The sequence below is a fragment of the Leucoraja erinacea genome, chromosome 10 (assembly GCF_028641065.1).
Source record: "Leucoraja erinacea ecotype New England chromosome 10, Leri_hhj_1, whole genome shotgun sequence".
Lineage (NCBI taxonomy): Eukaryota > Metazoa > Chordata > Chondrichthyes > Rajiformes > Rajidae > Leucoraja > Leucoraja erinaceus.
The window spans coordinates 56,776,068-56,795,498 of NC_073386.1; the positions used below are offsets into that span (position 1 = coordinate 56,776,068).

Sequence of the window (19,431 nt, forward strand, 5' to 3'; positions counted from 1 at the left end):
TTAAGTCCCAAGCCCTATTAACGGTGAATAAAAATGAATGGAAGAAGGATTTTTTTTTTGTACATTTCTGCATATTCTTTTGGCTTCTGAATTCTCACCTTTGTAATTAATGAGGCAGTTCAAAGTACTTGTGTGTCCCAGGATGGACTGGGCAGAGAGCGACGTGAAGCCTGGGATTTAATAGCTGTTCCCTCATGGTTATCAGGGTATTGCTTGGAAATCCCATTGTGGGGGGAGAGGTGCTTAAAAATACATTTCATTTCAACACCCACAAAATGGGTATCCATGTCATTATTGGGCCTCCATCCTCATATTTACTCTGCAAATATTGCCTTCCGTCATTGCTAATTGTTCCGAGAATTTATTGTGTGGGAGGGGAATTTTAATTCAATTGGAAAAGGTGCGGTAGAGATTTTCACCTTGCTGCATTTAGAACAGAACGTGGGTGGAGACCATTACACAGCACTAGGGGCGGCACGGTGACACAGCGGTAGAGATGCTGCCTCACAGCGCCAGAGACCCTGGATCGATTCTGACTTCTGTACGGGGTTTGTACAGGTGCTCCGATTTCCTCCCACACTTCAAAGGCGTATAATAATAATAATAATAACTTTATTTATAGAGCACTTTAAAAACAACCCCTGTTGCCACAAAGTGCTGTACATGACAAATCATGGACAAAAAATTATTACACGGCAATAAAAACACCAGAAGAGAAAGTAAAAACAATAAAATTAAAAACATTAAAAGCACTAAAACAGGAGCAAAGTCTCAAGCAGGGTCAAAAGCCAAGGAATATAAATGTGTTTTAAGATTGGTTTTGAAGATGGACAGTGAGGGGGCCTGTCTGATGTGCAACGGCAGAGTGTTCCATAGCGCCGGAGCAGCAACAGAGAAGGCTCTATCCCCTCTGAGCTTCCGCTTAGACCTCGGTACCTCCAGGAGCAGCTGATCAGCTGACCTGAGGCACCGGGCAGGAGCGTATGGATGAAGCAGCTCAGAGAGGTAAGGCGGGGCGAGCCCATTCAAAGATTTAAAAACAAATAAAATAATTTTAAAATGAACTCGAAAGTACACCGGGAGCCAGTGGAGGGAGGCCAGAATTGGCGTTATGTGCTCCCTCTTTCGAGTTCCAGTTAAAAGACGAGCAGCAGCATTTTGAACCAACTGGAGACGAGCCAGGGAAGATCGAGCAACTCCAAAATTACAGTACATTACAGTAATCCAGCCTAGATGTGATAAAGGCATGGATTACTGTTTCAAAATGCTGCCGCTCGAGAATGGGCTTCACCTTTGCCAGCTGCCTTAGGTGAAAGAAGCTGGACTGGGTTGCAGGTTAATTTGCCTCAGTAAGAATTGTAAATTGTCCCTAGTGTATAGTTAGTGTTAGTAAATGGTGTGAATGCTGGTCGGCGCAGACTCGATGGGATGAAGGGCCACTTTCCACGCTGTATCTCTTAAAGTCTCAGCACTAATCTCAGTAACTATGGTCTTCCATGGACTGTGTCTTTGGTTGCATCACAAACTTTAGTTTCATGCATTATTATGGTTAACCAGTAATATGGTTGTAAATGTATTGTATTTTTGATTATTAAATAATATAGATATGTTATATGCATTTATAAGCCTGTTAAGCTGCAGCAAATAAGAATCTCATTGTTCTGTTGCCATTCAACATGACATTCAAACACTCTTGACTCTTTTGAATGCAGTTGTACATGTCTTGGTGAGACCACACCTGGAGTATTGCCTACAGTTTTCGTCTCCAAATCTGAGGAAGGACATTATTGCCATAGAGGGAGTGCAGAGACCGTTCACCAGACTGATTCCTGGGATGTCAGGACTGTCTTATGAAGAAAGACTGGATAGACTTGGTTTATACTCTTTAGAATTTAGAAGATTGAGAGGGGATCTTATAGAAACTTACAAAATTCTTAAGGGGTTGGACAGGCTAGATGCAGGAAGATTGTTCCCGATGTTAGGGAAGTCCAGGACAAGGGGTCACAGCTTAAGGATAAAGGGGAAATCCTTTAAAACCGAGATGAGAAGAACTTTTTTCATGCAGAGAGTGGTGAATCTCTGGAACTCTCTGCCTCAGAGGGTAGTTGAGGCCAGTTCATTGGCTATATTTAAGAGGGAGTTAGATGTGGCCCTTGTGGCTAAGGGGATCAGGGGGTATGGAGAGAAGGCAGGTACGGGATACTGAGTTGGATGATCAGCCATGATCATATTGAATGGCGGTGCAGGCTCGAAGGGCCGAATGGCCTACTCCTGCACCTAATTTCTATGTTTCTATGAACGGGAAGCCCCAGATAATTTGCCCAGATGCAGATAGGTTTATCTAATAACGATACTGATACCCAATCTGTGAAGTTTATATTGATGCAATTAAACAATTTTAAAATGTCTATAGAAACAAGGAAATGCAGATGCCGGTTTACAGAAGTGGAAACACACCAAGGGCTGCAGTAACTCTGTGGGTCAGGCAACATCGCTGGGGCACATGGATAGGTGACGTTTTGGGTTGGGACTCAGAAGATGATTGAGAGCACACTGATTGGATACTAATTAGCTGGCATAGCTTTGCCTTGCGTTTTTTGTGATCAGTATATAACCAGGAAATTTACTAATCTTAAGTAGGGTCCTGACCTGCAACGTCATCTGTTCATGTTCTCCAGACATGCTGCCTGACTCGCTGTGTTATGTCTTATTTTTGAAGATCTATTTTAATTTGAAGTGTTCTCTGGGTGTTTTGCTGCCTTGAGACCTGGGTTCAATCTTGACCTTGTCTGTACAGAGTTTGTACATTCTCCCTGTGACTGCGTGGGTTTTCTCCGGGTGCCCGGGTTTGCTCTGTCAATTGTCCCTGGAGGGTAGGATAGAACAAGTGTGAATGGGTCGCTGGTCGGCGCAGACTCGGTGGGACAAAGGGGCTCTTTCCACGCTGTATCTCTAAACTAAACAATGCCAAAGTAGACTATTCAGGACAGGACACAAGAGTTGAGGGACATCTACTTTCAGTTATAAACTTTGGAATAAACTGTCTGTAGCTGCAAAAATAATTCAACATCATCGGGGGGGCACAGTGGTGCAGCAGTAGAGTTGCCAGAGATCCGGGTTTGATCCTGACTATGGGTGCTGTCTGTACGGAGTTTGCACATTCTCCCCGTGACCGCGTGGGTTTTTCCTGGATGCTCTGGTTTCTACCCACACCCCAAGAATTGTAAACGTGTAGGATAGTGCTCGTGTACGCCGTCCAGCGTGGACTCGGTGGGCAAAAGGGCCTGTTTCTGCTCTGTATCTTTAAACTAAAACAAACATGCAAATAAGCTGCTCCGAATACTATGTCTCCCAGAAAATGGTTGCAAAACAAAGTAATAGTTGGCATCCCGACCTAAGTGTATGCATGAAATCTTCAAACGGTTCTTTCAATACTTACAAAAGTGCAAAGTAATAGGATCCCTTTCAATATTCATGGGGAAATGAATGATCTTGTATTGTGCAGCTGCATGGTGGTGAGGTATAAACTGTGGTGTCCGCAGCAGAGCTGCAACCTGCTTGTGTAGACCTTTGGTTAACATTCGTGCAAAGTTATTATATTGCCGATATGTTTGCATTCATTAACGGGCTACACAGTGGTGCAGCTGGTAGACCTACTGCCTCTCAGTGCCAGAGATCCTGGTTCGATCCTGACCTCAGGTGCTGTCCATGTGGAGTTTGCACGTTCTCCCTATGACTGGGTGGGTTCCTCCCCCACATGCCAAAGACATGCAGGTTTGTAGGTAATTGGCCTCTAAATTTACCCACAGTGTGTAGGGGGTGGATAAGAAAGTGGGGTAACATAGAACTAGACTGAACAGGTGATCAATGGTCAGTGTGGGAGAAGGGCCTGTGTCCATAGCATCTATATAATTAAAAGTCTCATCTTGACCACTTCCTGTCTGCGATGTATATTGATTTTAGAAAAACGCTACCATATATCGCTATAATTTTAGGCCGTCTTACTCAGTCTTCCTCCGCTGAGCAGGCCCCGAAGATTTTTCCCATCGATGAAAAATAAAAAAGTTATTAGTGTTTGAAAAACCTTGAGACCCTCTCACCTGTCAATCACTGCGATGAAGGTTGGTTTTCCAGTGTGCGGCTACCATATATCAGGGGGGGGGCGAGGGCAGGATTATAAAACCCTGGATACCTGGACGTGACTTAGTCACTCTGCAAGATCAGGAGGGAGAGGCCACGAATCTCATTCTAAGCTTTGAATCAACTGAACTGTGAGTCTGCATTGTACTTGCAATAAATGATTTGTTAGCCCTTACTGACAATGCCTTCAGTTTTTTGGCCTGCTGCCCTGCCTGTGCTTGAAACTGCAATGCTTTATTAGGTCCGACTGTGTTTGGAAGGAATAAATCCTTTATTAGGTCCGACTGTGTTTGGTTCAAAGGTTCCGCTCATTACGTGACTTCCGCTTAGTGAACAGTTCGTGCTGATTGCATAATTTCTGAGGGCAGAGGTCGCGCTTATTGCGTAATTTCCAGTAAGTGCAGAGGTCATGCTGATTGTGGAAATGCCACTGACTGCGGAAGCCCCACAGTGGAGAGCTGTGTGAGTATTCAAGAAAGTTTACTGCCATATATATGGGTGTGTGTGTGTGTGTGTGTGTGTGTGTGTGTGCGCGCGTGTTTGTGAGTGTGTGTGGTCTCAGTGACTGAGCTGCCAGCCCAAGAATCCATTCGGCCCACAATGTCCATACTAGCCCTCTGGAAACCAGTCCCTTCGGCCCATAACACCATGCTAGCACTCCAGTACCATCCCCGCCACTGGCCAGCAATATTGGAATTGGTGGAGAGGTGGAATATTGCGTTGGTGGACCAGCCCTCCTGTGTGAAGCTGGGACCCAACAGGTCCCACTTAGTCTAGTATCTCTCTAAATTTCAAATCACTTCTGATCTCTGCCCCAAATGGACTGTAATGCACAATGACCCAAATTAAATAGATCCTGAATGTTTATGTCAGAATGCCAAAAATGGTATTGAAGTCTGCAAAAAATCTTCAGGGACCTTTTATTTTTTATGGTTCGCAGTACAGAAGTGCACTTTCAAAAACCGTTAACTTTTTATCCATTCATTGTATGTGTATGTTGAAGACAGGGCTAACATTTAGTCCTCAGTACATTATGCCCTTGGGAAGGTAGAGCTCTTGAGTCACGTTCATGAACATCTACAGTTGGAGAAAGTACCATCAAGTGTAGGCAAGGAACTGCAAATGATCGAGTAACTCAGCGGGGCAGGCTGCATCTCTGGACAGAAGGAATACATGACGTTTTGGGTCGATACCCTTTTTCAGACTGAATCGGGGAGAGGGAGACACAGAGATAAGGAAATGTAAGGAAAAGTAGGAAGGGACTGCAGATGCTGGTTCAAACCGAAGATAGACACACAAAGCTGGAGTAACTCAGCAGGACAGGCAGCATCTCTTTAGATAAAGAATGGGTGACATTTCGGGTCGAGACCCTTCTGCCTGTCCTGATTTACTCTAGCATTTTGTGTCTATCAAATGTACCATCAATGCTGATAGATCTTACACACTCGCAGTTTGCGGACAGACCATATAGATGTATATAAAATTACGCGGGACATGGATAAGGTAGATAGTCAGAACCTTTTTCCCCAAGGTGGACATATCAAAGATTGGAGGGCATATCTTTCAGGTGTGAGGGGTAAAGCTTAAAGATGTGCAGAGCAGGTTTTGTTTACGCAGAGTATGGTGGGTGCCTGGAACGCGCTGCCAGAGGTGGTGGTGGAGACAGATGCGATAGTGGCGTTTAAACCTTTAGATAGGCACACGAGCAGACATTGATCGTGCACAGGCAGAAGGTACTTTAACTTGGCATCAAGTTCGACACGGACCTTGTGGGCCGAAGGGCCTGTTCCTGTGCTGTACTGTTCCATCTTCAATGTTCTATTTGCTACGGCTGATCCTGAATTATGTTCTTCTGAATTGTTATACATTTTTTAAATGTCATTGGTTTACATTTCAGTCCTAAACTAATTACTGAATTGATGACAGTAATAGAGACTGATCTGATTGAAGAGGATTTATTGATTGAGACTTTGGTGGTGCCCACAGTCACAAGCTTCCACCCTTCAACCTGCAAAGTTGCTCAAACTCAGAAACGACTCGCTCCTTGTCTTTGTGCTTTCATCAAACGTTTGTCAGCTTATGCAAGATATGGGACAGAAGTTAATAATTAAAAGAATATTCCTAAGTGGAGCTCGTAACCGTAACTTGGTTTCTGCTCACTGGAGGGGGTGCAGTTTGCAGTGGTTTTAATATTTCTTTCATAACGGTACTTTGTAAATCATCTAAATGATGCAAGTCGCCTCAGATCCATCACTTGAAGTAGTTGCTGTGGGTTTTCTCATGAATCCAGCTATTTATAAAAGCTGTCATAAAACAAATGCTGTCTGAAACAAAAATGGATTATTAACGCATCCGAGGAGAAACATGCGGTTACTTGGAACAAAGCATGCAATGAAATATATGAAAGCTTGTCTTTTCCAAAAAGATCAAAGAGCCCTCATTACTACTCATTAGTTTTTGTATTCAAATGAGCAGATCAAATATAAAGTACAGACTGATTATTAAAACACTTGATTTTTTTTTCTTGCTGCTCAAATGCAGCTCTAACAACAAAGTCCTCTATCAGGCTTTAAACATCCTGCTACAAAAAGATTCTGTTCAGCTACAGAAAAATAATTATCAGAAATCTATCATCTGGCCCCAAAATTAACATTTTAAACCAGTCATCAGAATCTCTCTTCTTTTTGTAGCAAGAAGTGGCGAGGAATAGTTTGTTTATGGAAAAATACATCAACCAGCGCAGCCCGCAGTGATTAATGGAGGTTGTTTATTTATAGGTAAAACTGCATCTAATTTTCCATTGAGGTTTTCTTGCCTTTAAACTTTAGAAATACAGCGTGGAAACGGGTCCTTTGGTCCCCAGAGCGCGCGCCGACCATCGATCCCTGCACATCTTACACACTAGAGACCATTTAAAATTTTACCGAAGCCAAGTAACTTACAAACCTGCATGTCTTTGGAGTGTGGGAGGAAACTGGAGCACCCAGAATGTGGCACGGTGGCGCAGCGGCTGAGATCCGGGAGCTCCGGTTTCCTCCCACACTCCGAAGCCGTACTAGTTTGTAGCTTGGTATCATTGTAAATTGTTCCTGGTGTGTGTGTGTGTTAGTGCTAGAGTGTGTGTGTCGCTGGTCGGCGTGGATCTGGTGGGCCGAAGGTCCTGTTTCTACGCTGTATCTCTAAATTAAACTAAATTAAAACTCACGCAGGTCACAGGGAGAACGTACAATCTCCATACTGGCAGCACCCGTAGTCAGTATTGAACCCGGGTCTCTGGCTCTGTATGCCAGCAACTCCACTGTTGTGCCACTGTGCCGCACAAGCACCAAAGCTCTTTATATAAACCATCTATCAGTGGACAGGTGTCAGAGGTTATGGGGAGAAGACAGGAGAATGGGGTTAGGATGGAGAGATGGATCAGCCATGATTGAATGGCTGATTAGGTTTGATGGGCCGAATGGCCTAATTCTGCTCCTATCACTTAAGACAGATCCCGGTCTCACACAAGTGAGGAAAGAAACAGCATAGCAGAATTTCTGAAATAGGGGAATGGTAGAGAGAGCGAGTATTTTTTTTTTCTTATCCAGTTGGATGGAAATGTCTCACCACTGACAGATCCCAACACTCAGCAGTTCTCACTTGTGGAACACCAAAGGAGAAGTGGAATTTTATAACTTCTAATTGTCACATATCGGAATGAGGAAGACTAATAGACGGGACTGCACGTTTTCATGAGAGTGCAGTGATGTCCATTTCAGTTTTAATCTGCTGTTGTGATTTTCTCATTATAAAGCAGTGATACATCGAGGAGCTGAGATCAGCAAGTTAATGTTTGAAGTGCTTCATCATTACTATTTTATCATAGACAGAATTAAGATTTTTTTTGTCTCATTTATTGAGATAACAAATTTCAGTTTGCTCTTGGCTTGTTATTCGTGACAGTCCAAGTTGAAGGATATTTGGCGGGTTCCATATTTCCATACTCTAGGATTCAATCAGAATAAGTGGCCAGGGTGGCACACTGGCGCAGCGGTAGAGCTGCTGCCTTACAGCGCCAGAGACCCAAGTTCGATCCTGCCGACGGGTGCTGTCTGTACGGAGTTTGTATGTTCTCCCTGTGACCACGTGGGTTTTCTCCGAATGCTCCAGTTTTGTCTCACACTCCAAAGACGTAAAGGTTTCAAGGTTAATTGGCTTGGTATACTTGTAAATTGTCCCTAGTGTGTAGGATAGTGCTACTGTACGGGGTGATCGATGGGTCGGTGATGACTCGGTGAGCCGAAGGGCCTGTTTCAACGCTGTATCTCTAAACTCAACTAAAAGTCATTGGGTATTATTAAGGTGGAGATTGAGAGGTTCTTGATTAGTAAGAGGGAAAGATAGATCAGCCATGATTGACTGATATTGTTGTTGGAAATGGTGCAGAGAAGATTAACGAGGATGTTGCCAGGACCCGAGGGTCTGAGCTATAGGGAGAGGTTGAACAGGTTAGTTCAACCCTATTTGCTGGAGCGCAGGAGGATGAGGGGTGATCTCATAGAGGTGCACAAAATCATTGAGAGGAATATATCGGGTAGGCACACAGAGTCTCTTGCCCAGAGTGGGGGAATCGAGAACCAGAGGGCATAGGTTTAAGGTGAAGGGGGGAAAGATTTTAAAGGAATTTGAGGAGTAACTTTTTCGTGCAAAGGGTGGTGGGTGTATGGAACGAGCTGCCGGAGGAGGTAGTTGAGGCAGAGGCTATCATAATGTTAAAAAAACAATTAGACAGGTACATGGATAGGGAAGGCTGAGAGGGATATTGGCCAAATGCAGGTAGATGGGACATGTTGGTTAGTGTGGGCAAGTTGATCCGAAGGGCCTGGTTCCACACTGTATAGAAACATAGAAATTAGGTGCAGGAGTAGGCCATTCGGCCCTTCGAGCCTGCACCGCCATTCAATATGATCATGGCTGATCATCCAACTCGGTATCCCGTACCTGCCTTCTCTCCATACCCTCTGATCCCCTTGGCCACAAGGGCCACATCTAACTCCCTCTTAAATATAGCCAATGAACTGGCCTCAACTACCCTCTGTGGCAGAGAGTTCCAGAGATTCACCACTCTCTGTGTGAAAAAAGTTCTCCTCATGGGTTTTAAAGGATGTAACTAGAAAATGGACAAGCTGTGAGCCCTTGTCCTGGACTGTCTCCAACTTCCAGAAAATCTTCCTCAATCTAGCCTGTCCAACCACTTAAGAATTTTGTAAGTTTCTATTAAGATCCCCTGGTCAATCTCCTAAATTCTAGAGAGTATAAACCAAGTCTATCCAGTCTTTCTTCATAAGACAGTCCTGACATCCCAGGAATCAGTCTGGTGAACCGTCTCTGCACTCCCTCTATGGCAATAATGTCCTTCCTCAGATTTGGAGACCAAAACTGCATGCAATACTCCTGGTGTGGTCTCACCAAGACCCTGTACAACTGCAGTAGAACCTCCCTGCTCCTATACTCAAATCCTTTTGCTATGAAAGCCAACATACCATTCGCTTTCTTTACTGCCTGCTGCACCTGCATGCCTACCTTCAATGACTGGTGTACCATGACACCCAGGTCTGGCTGCATCTCCCCCTTTCCCAATCGGCCACCGTTTAGATAATAGTCTGCTTTCCCGTTTTTGCCACCAAAATGGATAACCTCACATTTATTCAAATTATACTGCATCTGCCAAACATTTGCCCACTCACCCAGCCTATCCAAGTCACCTTGCAGTCTCCTAGCATCCTCCTCACAGCTAACACTGCCCCCGAGCTTAGTGTCATCCGCAAACTTGGAGATATTGCCTTCAATTCCCTCATCCAGATCATTGATATATATTGTTAAAAGCTGGGGTCCCAGCACTGAGCCTTGCGGTACCCTACTAGTCACTGCCTGCCATTGTGAAAAGGACCCGTTTACTCCTACTCTTTGCTTCCTGTTTGCCAGTCAGTTCTCTATCCACATCAATGCTGAACCCCCAATGCCATGTGCTTTAAGTTTGTATACTAATCTCTTATGTGGGACCTTGTCGAAAGCCTTCTGGAAGTCCAGATACACCACATCCACTGGTTCTCCCCTATCCACGCTACTAGTTACATCCTCGAAAAATTCTATAAGATTCGTCAGACATGATTTACCTTTCGTAAATCCATGCTGACTTTGTCCAATGATTTCACCACTTTCTAAATGGGCTGCTATCCCATCTTTAATAACTGACTCTAGCAGTTTCCCCACTACCGATGTTAGGCTAACTGGTCTGTAATTCCCCGTTTTCTCTCTCCCTCCCTTCTTAAAAAGTATGAGTCTATGAATGGTGGAGCAGACTCGATGGGCCGAATGATGCACTTCTGCTCCTATGATAAAAGAAGAAATAGCGGTACATTTGGATAACAGTAGCAGGATAGGTCCGAGTCAGCATGTAGTTACAAAGGGGAAATCATGCTTGACTAATCTTCTGGGAATTTTTGAGGATGTAACTAGAAAATGGACAAGGAAGAGCCAGTGGATGTAGTGTACCTGGACTTCCAGAAAGCATTTGATAAGGTCCCACATAGGAGATTAGTGGGCAAAATTAGGGCACATGGTATTGCTAACATGAATGGAAAATTGGTTGGCAGACAATTTTGGTTGGCAGTGACTAGTGGGGTACCGCAAAGCTCGGTGCTGGGACCGCAGCAATTTACAATATACATGATTGATTTAGATGAAGGGATTACAAGTAACATTAGCAAATTTGCAGATAACACTAAGCTGGGTGGCAGTGTGAAATGTGAGGAGGATGCTACGAGAATCCAGGGTGACTTGGACAGATTGGGGGAGTGGGCAGATGCATGGCAGATGCAGTTTAATGTGGATAAATATGAGGTTATCCACTTTGGTAACAAACACAGGAAGGCAGATTATTATCTAAATGGTGTCAAATTGGGAAAAGGGGAAGTACAACGGGATCTGGGGGTCCTTGTTCATCAGTCAATGAAAGTAAGCATGCAGGTACAGCAGGCAGTGAAGAAAGCGAATGGCATGTTGGCCTTCATAACAAGAGGAGTTGAGTAAAGGAGCAAAGGTCCTTCTGCAGTTGTACAGGGCCCTAGTGAGACCACACCTGGAGTATTGTGTGCAGTTTTGAGGAAGGACATTCTTGCTATTGAGGGAGTGCAGCGTAGGTTCACAAGGTTAATTCCAGAGTATACAAGCTGGGCTTGTATAATCTGGAATCTGGAAGGATGAGAGGTTATCTTATTGAAACATATGAGCTTATTAAGGGTTTTGACACGCTAGAGACGCAGGAAACATGTTCCCGATGTTAGGGGAGTCCAGAACCAAGGGCCACAGTTTAAGAATCAGGGGTAAGGAGATAGGGCCATTTTTCACACAGAGAGTTGTGAGTCTGTGGAATTCTCTGCCTCAGAGGGCAGTGGAGGCCGGTCCTCTGGATACTTTCAAGAGAAAGCTAGATAGGGCTCTTAAAGATAGTGGAGTCAGGGGATATGGGGAGAAGGCAGGAATGGGGTACTGATTGTGGATGATCAGCCATGATCACATTGAATGGCAGTGCTGTATTGAAGGGCCGAATGCACCTATTGTCTATTGTCTATTATCTATGATTTGTGAACTTATGAAGTGGTTCGGCAACACTGCATTAGATAGCCCGCAACAACTGTGGCTTCTGCATGACTTTGCAGGAATGCGACCTGTGTAAAACACAAAGTTCTCCCTGTGACCGCGTGGGTTTCCCCCGGGTGCTCCGGTTTCCTCCCACATCCCAAAGACGTGGGGTTTGTAGGTTAAATGGCCATCTGTAAATTGCCCACTAGTGTGTAGGGAGAGGATGGAAAAGTGAGATAACATAGAACTATTGTGTACGGGTGATCGATGGTTGGCGTGGACTCGGTGGGCCGAAGGGCCAGGTTCTGTGCTATACCACATAACTAAATTAAACGCTTGAGTGTGCTGCAGCCCCCAACAGAACTGTAAGGAGGGATAGAGAGGATCAGGAGTGACCATTTGAAATGATAACCACCTATTTCTCTTCAGGGTCGCACTCAAAGATTATCACACACCGGCACTGTGTCCACACTGGATGATGACGAGACCGACTCGGCAAACAAGTAAGGAAACATTTCATTTGCTGCTTGTTTCTGTCTGTCTTTTATTTGATTGCCATTCTTTCACCTAAACCTATTGACATGGAAGCAGGCCCTTTGGCCCAACCTGTCGATGCTGGCCAAAATGCCCCATCTAAGCTGGTCCCTTTTGCCTGCTTTTGGGCCATATCCATGATCTCCAGAGATGCTGCCTGACCCACTGAGTTACTCCAGCACTTTATCTCCTTTATTGTAAACCAGCATCTGCAGTTCCTTGTGTCAGGGAGTCCTAGGGTCACACAGCACGGAAATAAGCCCTTGAGACCAACTCCTCCATGCCGGCCGGCGAGCCAAGATGTCCCGTTTGCCCAAGGCCTATACCCCTCTAAACCTTTCCTATCCATGTACCTGTACTAGTGGCCTTGAAGTGAGTTTATAGCACTTGCCTCAACTACTTCCTCTGTCAGTTCGCCCATATACCTACCACACTCTAAGTGAAAAGGTAACCACTCAGGCTCCTATTAAATCCTGCCCCCCTCATCTTAAATCTATGTCCTTGTTTTCCAGAAACTGGGTAAAAGACTCTGTGCATTCACCCTATCTATTCCCCTCATGGTTTTATACACTTCTACAAAATCATTCAGCCTCCTACTCCAAAATCATAGCTTGCCCAACCCCTCCCCTCAGCTCAGCCCAAGAGTCCTGAATAAAACATCTGCTTAATTGTCAAAGCTCTATGTACAAACCTCCCTTGCTACTAATCTGAGTATGCAGAGAACATTCGAGTCTGCTTTGGAAATAAATGCAATAAGAAAACCATAATTAAGCATGCCATTTGCAGTGTCCAGTGATAGTGGAGTTGTGATTCAAGTTCTCAGTATTTGCATATAATGGTTATGTTAACAATAGTTTGCTACTAATCACTGCAGAGAGAAACATTCAATTCTCTTTGAAATAAATGCAGATCCGTGAGGGGGGGTTGTTAAAATAATTAACACAAATGACCTGCATTTGCAGTGTAACTCTGTAAGTGGAGTCGTATTGTGATTCTAAGATGATCAGTGTATTTTACTGACATGAATGGTTCTTCATTTAACATGCTATGGTTTTGGTCTTTTCAAAAGTAGCTGCTGGTGGGCCGTGAGGGGGTAGAGGGCAGGAACGAGATGCTGTTGGGGGTACTGCCGGTACTGGTCAGAGGGGAAAAAGTGAATCTTGGCAGAGAATAGGTGCCATTGGGGAACTATATTAGTGTGAGTTTGCTAGGGGATTTATTGAAAAGGGGGGTCAAAGAACAAATGTGACCTGTGTGGGGGATAAGACACAACTTGTGTAACTCAACGGATTCAGGAGCTTCCTTTATGTTTGGTGACTTTCTTCATACATTTGAGGTGAAAGCTGGAAGAGAGCTTTTCTGACACTGAAGTATTAATTCATTCATATATGCTATGGTTTTGTTTGTCTTTTCAAAAGTAGCTGCTAGGTTTACTCAGCAAATTGAGTGTTGTGCTTTGGTAGATTCTTTACAGATAATTTGTCAGATAATTGCGATATTTAACCTGTTCAGTACAACTCCTGAGTATACTCGGGTCAGAGTGTACAAGTGAAAAAGAAAATCTTGGCAGAGTATTTTTTCTCTTTTTGTTATCTGCATTTTGTGTGGGGGAAAATAAGATTTGGAACATTCAAGAAAGCTGGAAGAGGTCTCGACCCAATTGAATAGACAGAAGGTGTGAAACAAAAGGATTAACGAGCTTCCAATTATGAAGCTAGAGGAAGGAATGTAAGTGAGTTCTACATTTCTACTTTTGATGTATTAGTTTCCCATTGGAAGTATTTGTTCAAAATATGCGAAAAATTAAAATTTCCAATGGTCACAGCTATTATTTGGTTGTATTTTTTCTCTCTTGTTAATGCGGAAATATTTGGAACATTCAAGAAGGGTCTCGACCCAATTCCTATTCCTTTCCTCCAGAGATGCTGTCTGACCTGTTGAGCTACTCCAGCTTCAGAGCACCAGAATTGTGTGTGTCAATGCTGACCCCTACTGGCTTCAAAATATCACTTCACTTGTGTTTGTAGAACATATGAAGCCTGAGAACATCGAATAGTACAGCACAATATCTGCGCCAAACGTAATGCCAAGACCAATGCGGCACAGTGGCGCAGCGGTATAGTTGCTGCCTCACCGCGCTAGAGACCCGGGTTCAATTCTGACAATGGGTGCTGTCTGTATGGCCTTTGTACATTCTCCCCGTGACCTGTGTGTGCTCGTTGTTCTCCTGGCATGCTGCCTGACCCACTTAGCTACTCCAGCTCTTTGTGTAATTTTTAGTCTATCATGATTTCCCACTTTTTAAAGTATCATGAAATAATTTAAATGATTAAAGTTTTTTTCATAGCTTTTAATAAATTATTTCCACAAATGTGTGATGGCTTTCTTAGTGCAGGTGGTGAGACTGACGGAGGAAGCTGGTGTGACTTGCATCGTTGGGGCCAAGTTAAGGCACTGTCCCAGTTTCCCGAGTTACTCCCGAGTTTTCCCCTTGATTCACAATCGGAGATGCCAGCCGTAGGTACTCGGGGCTATAGTTTTTACTCGTGGACATTTTTCAACATGCTGAATAAACGTCCCGACTTACCTGATGCCTCGAGTACCTACGGCTGGCATTACAAGCAGCTACAAAATATCTACGCTCCTACGGACTCGCTACGGACATTCTCCGAGTTTGAATCAAGGGGAAAACTCGGGAGAATTTGTGAGTAACTCGGGAAACAGGGACAGGGGCCGTTACTTACCACGTTTGTGTTCCTCAGGTTGTCGTCTGAAGATAGCGGGGATACGTACGCCTACATTGATGACAGCGATGAGTCTGAACAGATGGAATTGGAGTCACAGTCTCCGGGCCAGATGGACCTGTTGGGGGAGATCCTGGACACACTCAGCACCCACAGTTCAGACCAAGGGAAGATGTATGCGGCAAAGAGTCTGGACTTCTTCAAATCCATGGACGATGTCAGCTATAAAACCAGGGTGAGTGCGTTGCCTTCCAATAGCAAGGCCACAGCTGTACGACACAGAAACATTGAACATAGAACAGTACAGGGTGGAAATGTCAAACATTAGAGGGCACGGGGCATGAGAGGGGCAACACTTTGAAGAGATGTGCGCGGCATGTTTTATATACACAGTGCCTGGAACGTGTTCCCAGGGGTGGTGGTGGAGGCAGATACAATAGTGGTGTTTAAGAGGCTTTTAGATAGACATTTATATATGTAGAGAATGGAGGGATATGGATCACGTGCAGGCAGAGGAGATTAGTTTAACTTAGCATCATGTTTGGCATAGACATTATGGGCCGAAGGGCCTGTTCCTGTGCTCTACTGTTTTATAGTCACACAATGCTATTGAGATTTAATTCGGAAAGAAAATATGAGGAAAAATGAACATTGCTTTGTTTAAATTATAATATTCGAAATGTTAAATATCTAAAAGCGTTAAAATAAATAGCTAAAATGTAGAAACCAGGAACTGCAGATGCTATATCACAAAGACAGAGTAACTCAGCGGGGCAGGCAGCATCGCTAAGTCTGAAGAAGGGTCCTGACCTGAAACGTCACCTATCCATGTTCTCCAGAGATGCTGGCTGTCCCGCTGAGATACTCCATCACTTTGTGTCTATCTTTGGTATAAACCAGCATCTGCAGTTCCTTGTTGTTACATTATAGCATCCCTAAGTCTCTATCGTGTCTGGCTCCACGACCACTCCTGGCAGCGCGTTCCAGGCACCCACTGTGTAAAAATACTTGTGTAGGAAGGAACTGCAGATGCTGGTTTATACCAAAGATAGACACAAAATGCTGGAGTAACTCAGCGGGACAGGCAGCATCTCCGGATAGCAGGATCGGGTGACGTTTTGGGTTAAAGCTCTGCTTCAGACTATCTTCTGTGTAAAAAACCTTGTTCTGCATATCTCTTCTAAAAACCTTTCACAGTACATCGGTGCACGTGACAATAAACTAAACTCAACGTAATTTAGTGTAAGAGATTGGTGTTGGGTTTCCATGCTGGACAGAGATAGATAGATTTACGACAGAGATAGATATATTCTTGATTAGTACGGGTGTCAGAGGTTATGGGGAGAAGACAGGAGAATGGGGCTAGGAGGGAGGGATAGATCAGCCATGATTGAATGACGGCATAGACTTGATGGGCCGAATGGTCTAATTCTGCTCCTATTCCTTATGACCTTATGGACAGCTATTTGTTTTATTTTTGACATGAAGGGTTTTGTCTCTCTTGGACCTGATGTGTTTATTTTCACTTTCCCAGAACAAGTCCAATACACCGAGTGAGGGGAACCTGTCTGAGCTCAGCGCGCAGTGCAACAATCTGAGCTGGCACCTGGGGCAGGACGATTCCACAATCCACCGAAAGCCCCTCCCTCCATCGCCACGGAAATCATTTTTTGACTATTCCGACAACCCCCTCTCCCCTGAGTTCATTGAAAAGTTGATGGATTTCCCGAAACTCAACAGTGACTCGTCGTTTACAAACTCGCCGCCAACTCGCGCCTCGCACGCGGAAATGAGCCCGGAGGAGGAAGGTTCGGCCGGGCAGTTGCCAGCACGAACACTAACCAGTGAAGATCAAGATCAGAATGCTCCCAAAAACCCATCCGTTCTCATCCCTTGGGAGAAAGGCGATGGCGAGGCTGAACTGGTGGAGCCCGCCAGTGACACAGACCTTCTCCAAGAGATTGACTGCGTGTGTTCTCGAATGACAACTGGCCACACCATTTCCAGTGTCGGGGCTTCCACTACCCACAGCTAGTGTGGAGGGGGGTGGAACCATGTTTTAAACTGGGCTAGATTAGAGTAGCTATTTAAGAAAATGAAAGAGTGTGTATTGGACTGCAGTGAGGGACAAAGTCATTGAACTTTTTAAGTGCAGAATAAGTTAAAAAATCCACTGCTTTACTGAATTATGCAAAGTGAAATACAGATTTTCTTGTAGGTTTGAACTTTTAATACGTATTTCTCAAATGACTGTTAAGATCACCTGATTTATCGACTTGGGCTAAATACTTGACGACACATCATTGCTTAGTGCATTCACTTCCCTGCTTATATAATCAGTGATTTACGTAAACTCGCACTTGCGTAAGCAATTTGTTATTTCAGAGTTGCTTGTCTTGGTCATAGTGCACTACTGCCTCTGCATGCGGCCATTCTCGTGGTCTCCATGTTGGAGCTCCCCCCCCAATGGTCTCTGCATCGTTTAGTCAACTTACGTATGCGCAGTAGCACTTCCGTTTCCGACTTGCGTAACATCTGACTTACACAATTGTCCATGGAAAATAACCCTTACATAAGTCAGGGAGTGTGTGTACATCTGTAAATCAGCAATCCAGTATTCCTGTACACAGGAGTTGCCATGTCACTAAGGGAAGTGAAAATGGTTAACGTCAACTACAAAATGCAAACTTGTCTTTCTCCTCCGCAGTAGGAATCGGTGATCTACATTCAGAGCTAGTGATAAATCTTCATGTTATTCCAATCAAATCTTGCTGGTCTTTCAAACGTCATAGATTCATGGTTACACAGCACCAAAACAGGCCCTTCAGCCCTTTGCTGCCATGCCGCCCAAGATGGCTATCTACGCTAATCCTATTTCCCTGTGCTTGGCCCATATCCCCTTGAACCTTTCCTCTCCATGTACAGATGTCTTTTAAATGTTGCTGTTGTCCCTGCCTCTACCATCTCCCCTGTGGTTCTGAGCAGCATCAACAGAGGGTGGTGGGTATGAGCAATGAGCTGCCAAAGGAGGTGGTGGAGGCGGATACAAGGATCAGAAAGCTTCAGAAGGTAATGGCGAACTTCGAATTTTTACATGGGCTAAATAAAATATCGCTAAAACCTTGCACAACAGGGAATGGAAGAGCGTTGGCAGTAGCTTTGTCAAAGCTTATCAGCAATTGAGTTGGTAATAATGATCGGTGTTCTCTGCAATTCCTTACACCCAGAGTTACTTAGTGTTGGTACACACCAGTGCACCACCTCTTTATAAAAGTTACACTTTCATTCTTTCCTTTTCTGGCCACATGACACATATTTACTATTACGATCCTAACACATAGGAGCAAAATTAAGCCATTCAGCACATGTCGTCTACTCCACCATTCGATCATGGCTGATCTAACATGTGTACTGGCACCTTCTTGTTGACACAAAATGCACTGCTTACATCCAACAAATAAAACCAAAGCGCTGGAGTAACTCGGTGGGTCAGGCAGCACCTCTGGAGAACGTGGATAGGTGACGTTTTGGGTCGAGATACTTCTTCACACTGAGTTTTAGACTAGACACTAGACCAAGTGCAGACCCGTTGGGTCTGGTCCCCGAACATGCTTCAGACCCCGAGTGGGGGGGGGGGGGGGGAGTTGTAACCGAACTGAACTCACTGTGGAATGATCAGAGACTGTGAGGCCTCTGACACGCCGACTCTGTCGCGCTGGCTGTTCCCCCGCTGCTAGAAAAGCAGCGCTTGAAGATCCGATGTTTGGCTTGAGGCAGCGTGACAGAGCCGGGCCGGGCACCAGCGGCTATGAAAAATGTCGCCGTTTTTGGAGCAGAGCCGGGCGTCAGCAGGCGTTATGGTCGCTGGCCAGCAGGAGGCGACAAAATGAGGGGGGGGGGGGTGGGGGGGGGGGGGGGGGGGAAGGATTTTATTTAAAAACGGGTACACAAAAAAGTCAAAATGCTTTGAGGAATGAATCCGTGAATGTAAAAGAGAATGAGCTAACGAAATGGAAAAAATGACGTCGATTTAGTGTGTGGTGCTGGAGGACGAAGGAATCATAGGCCGAAACTGACACACACACACACACACACACAGTTTTAATATATAGATAGATTGTCCAGTAAGCTACAGCCCACGGGTAGCCAAGAGTGTTCAATTGTCACATTTACCCAAAATGTCACCTAATCAAGTTCTCCAGAGATGCTACCTGACTTACTGAGTTACTCCAGCACTTTGTGTCTTTGTTTTGCAAACCGTAGTTCCTTGTTCTGCTGCTTACACCTAAACCATCCTCAGTCCGTTCTATTCATTTTAATAAATCTCTTTAAGTCAGGTGCGCTGTTCAAACTGTCTATTGTACTTCATCTGTGTTCTGCCATTATCTAT

At 44.6% G+C, this 19,431-nt stretch overlaps 1 protein-coding gene across 1 annotated transcript in view; it reads left to right on the forward strand.

Annotated features, from left to right (window-relative positions):
- dennd1b (DENN/MADD domain containing 1B) overlaps positions 1 to 18,931 on the forward strand; it is a 289,189-nt gene extending 270,258 nt beyond the window's left edge. Inside the window, 3 exon segments of the mRNA XM_055642397.1 lie at positions 12,193 to 12,266; positions 15,060 to 15,276; positions 16,576 to 18,931. Of these exon segments, the coding sequence (XP_055498372.1) occupies positions 12,193 to 12,266; positions 15,060 to 15,276; positions 16,576 to 17,076 (792 nt within the window). The 3' untranslated portion in view covers positions 17,077 to 18,931.
- Positions 18,932 to 19,431: the final 500 nt, after the last annotated feature.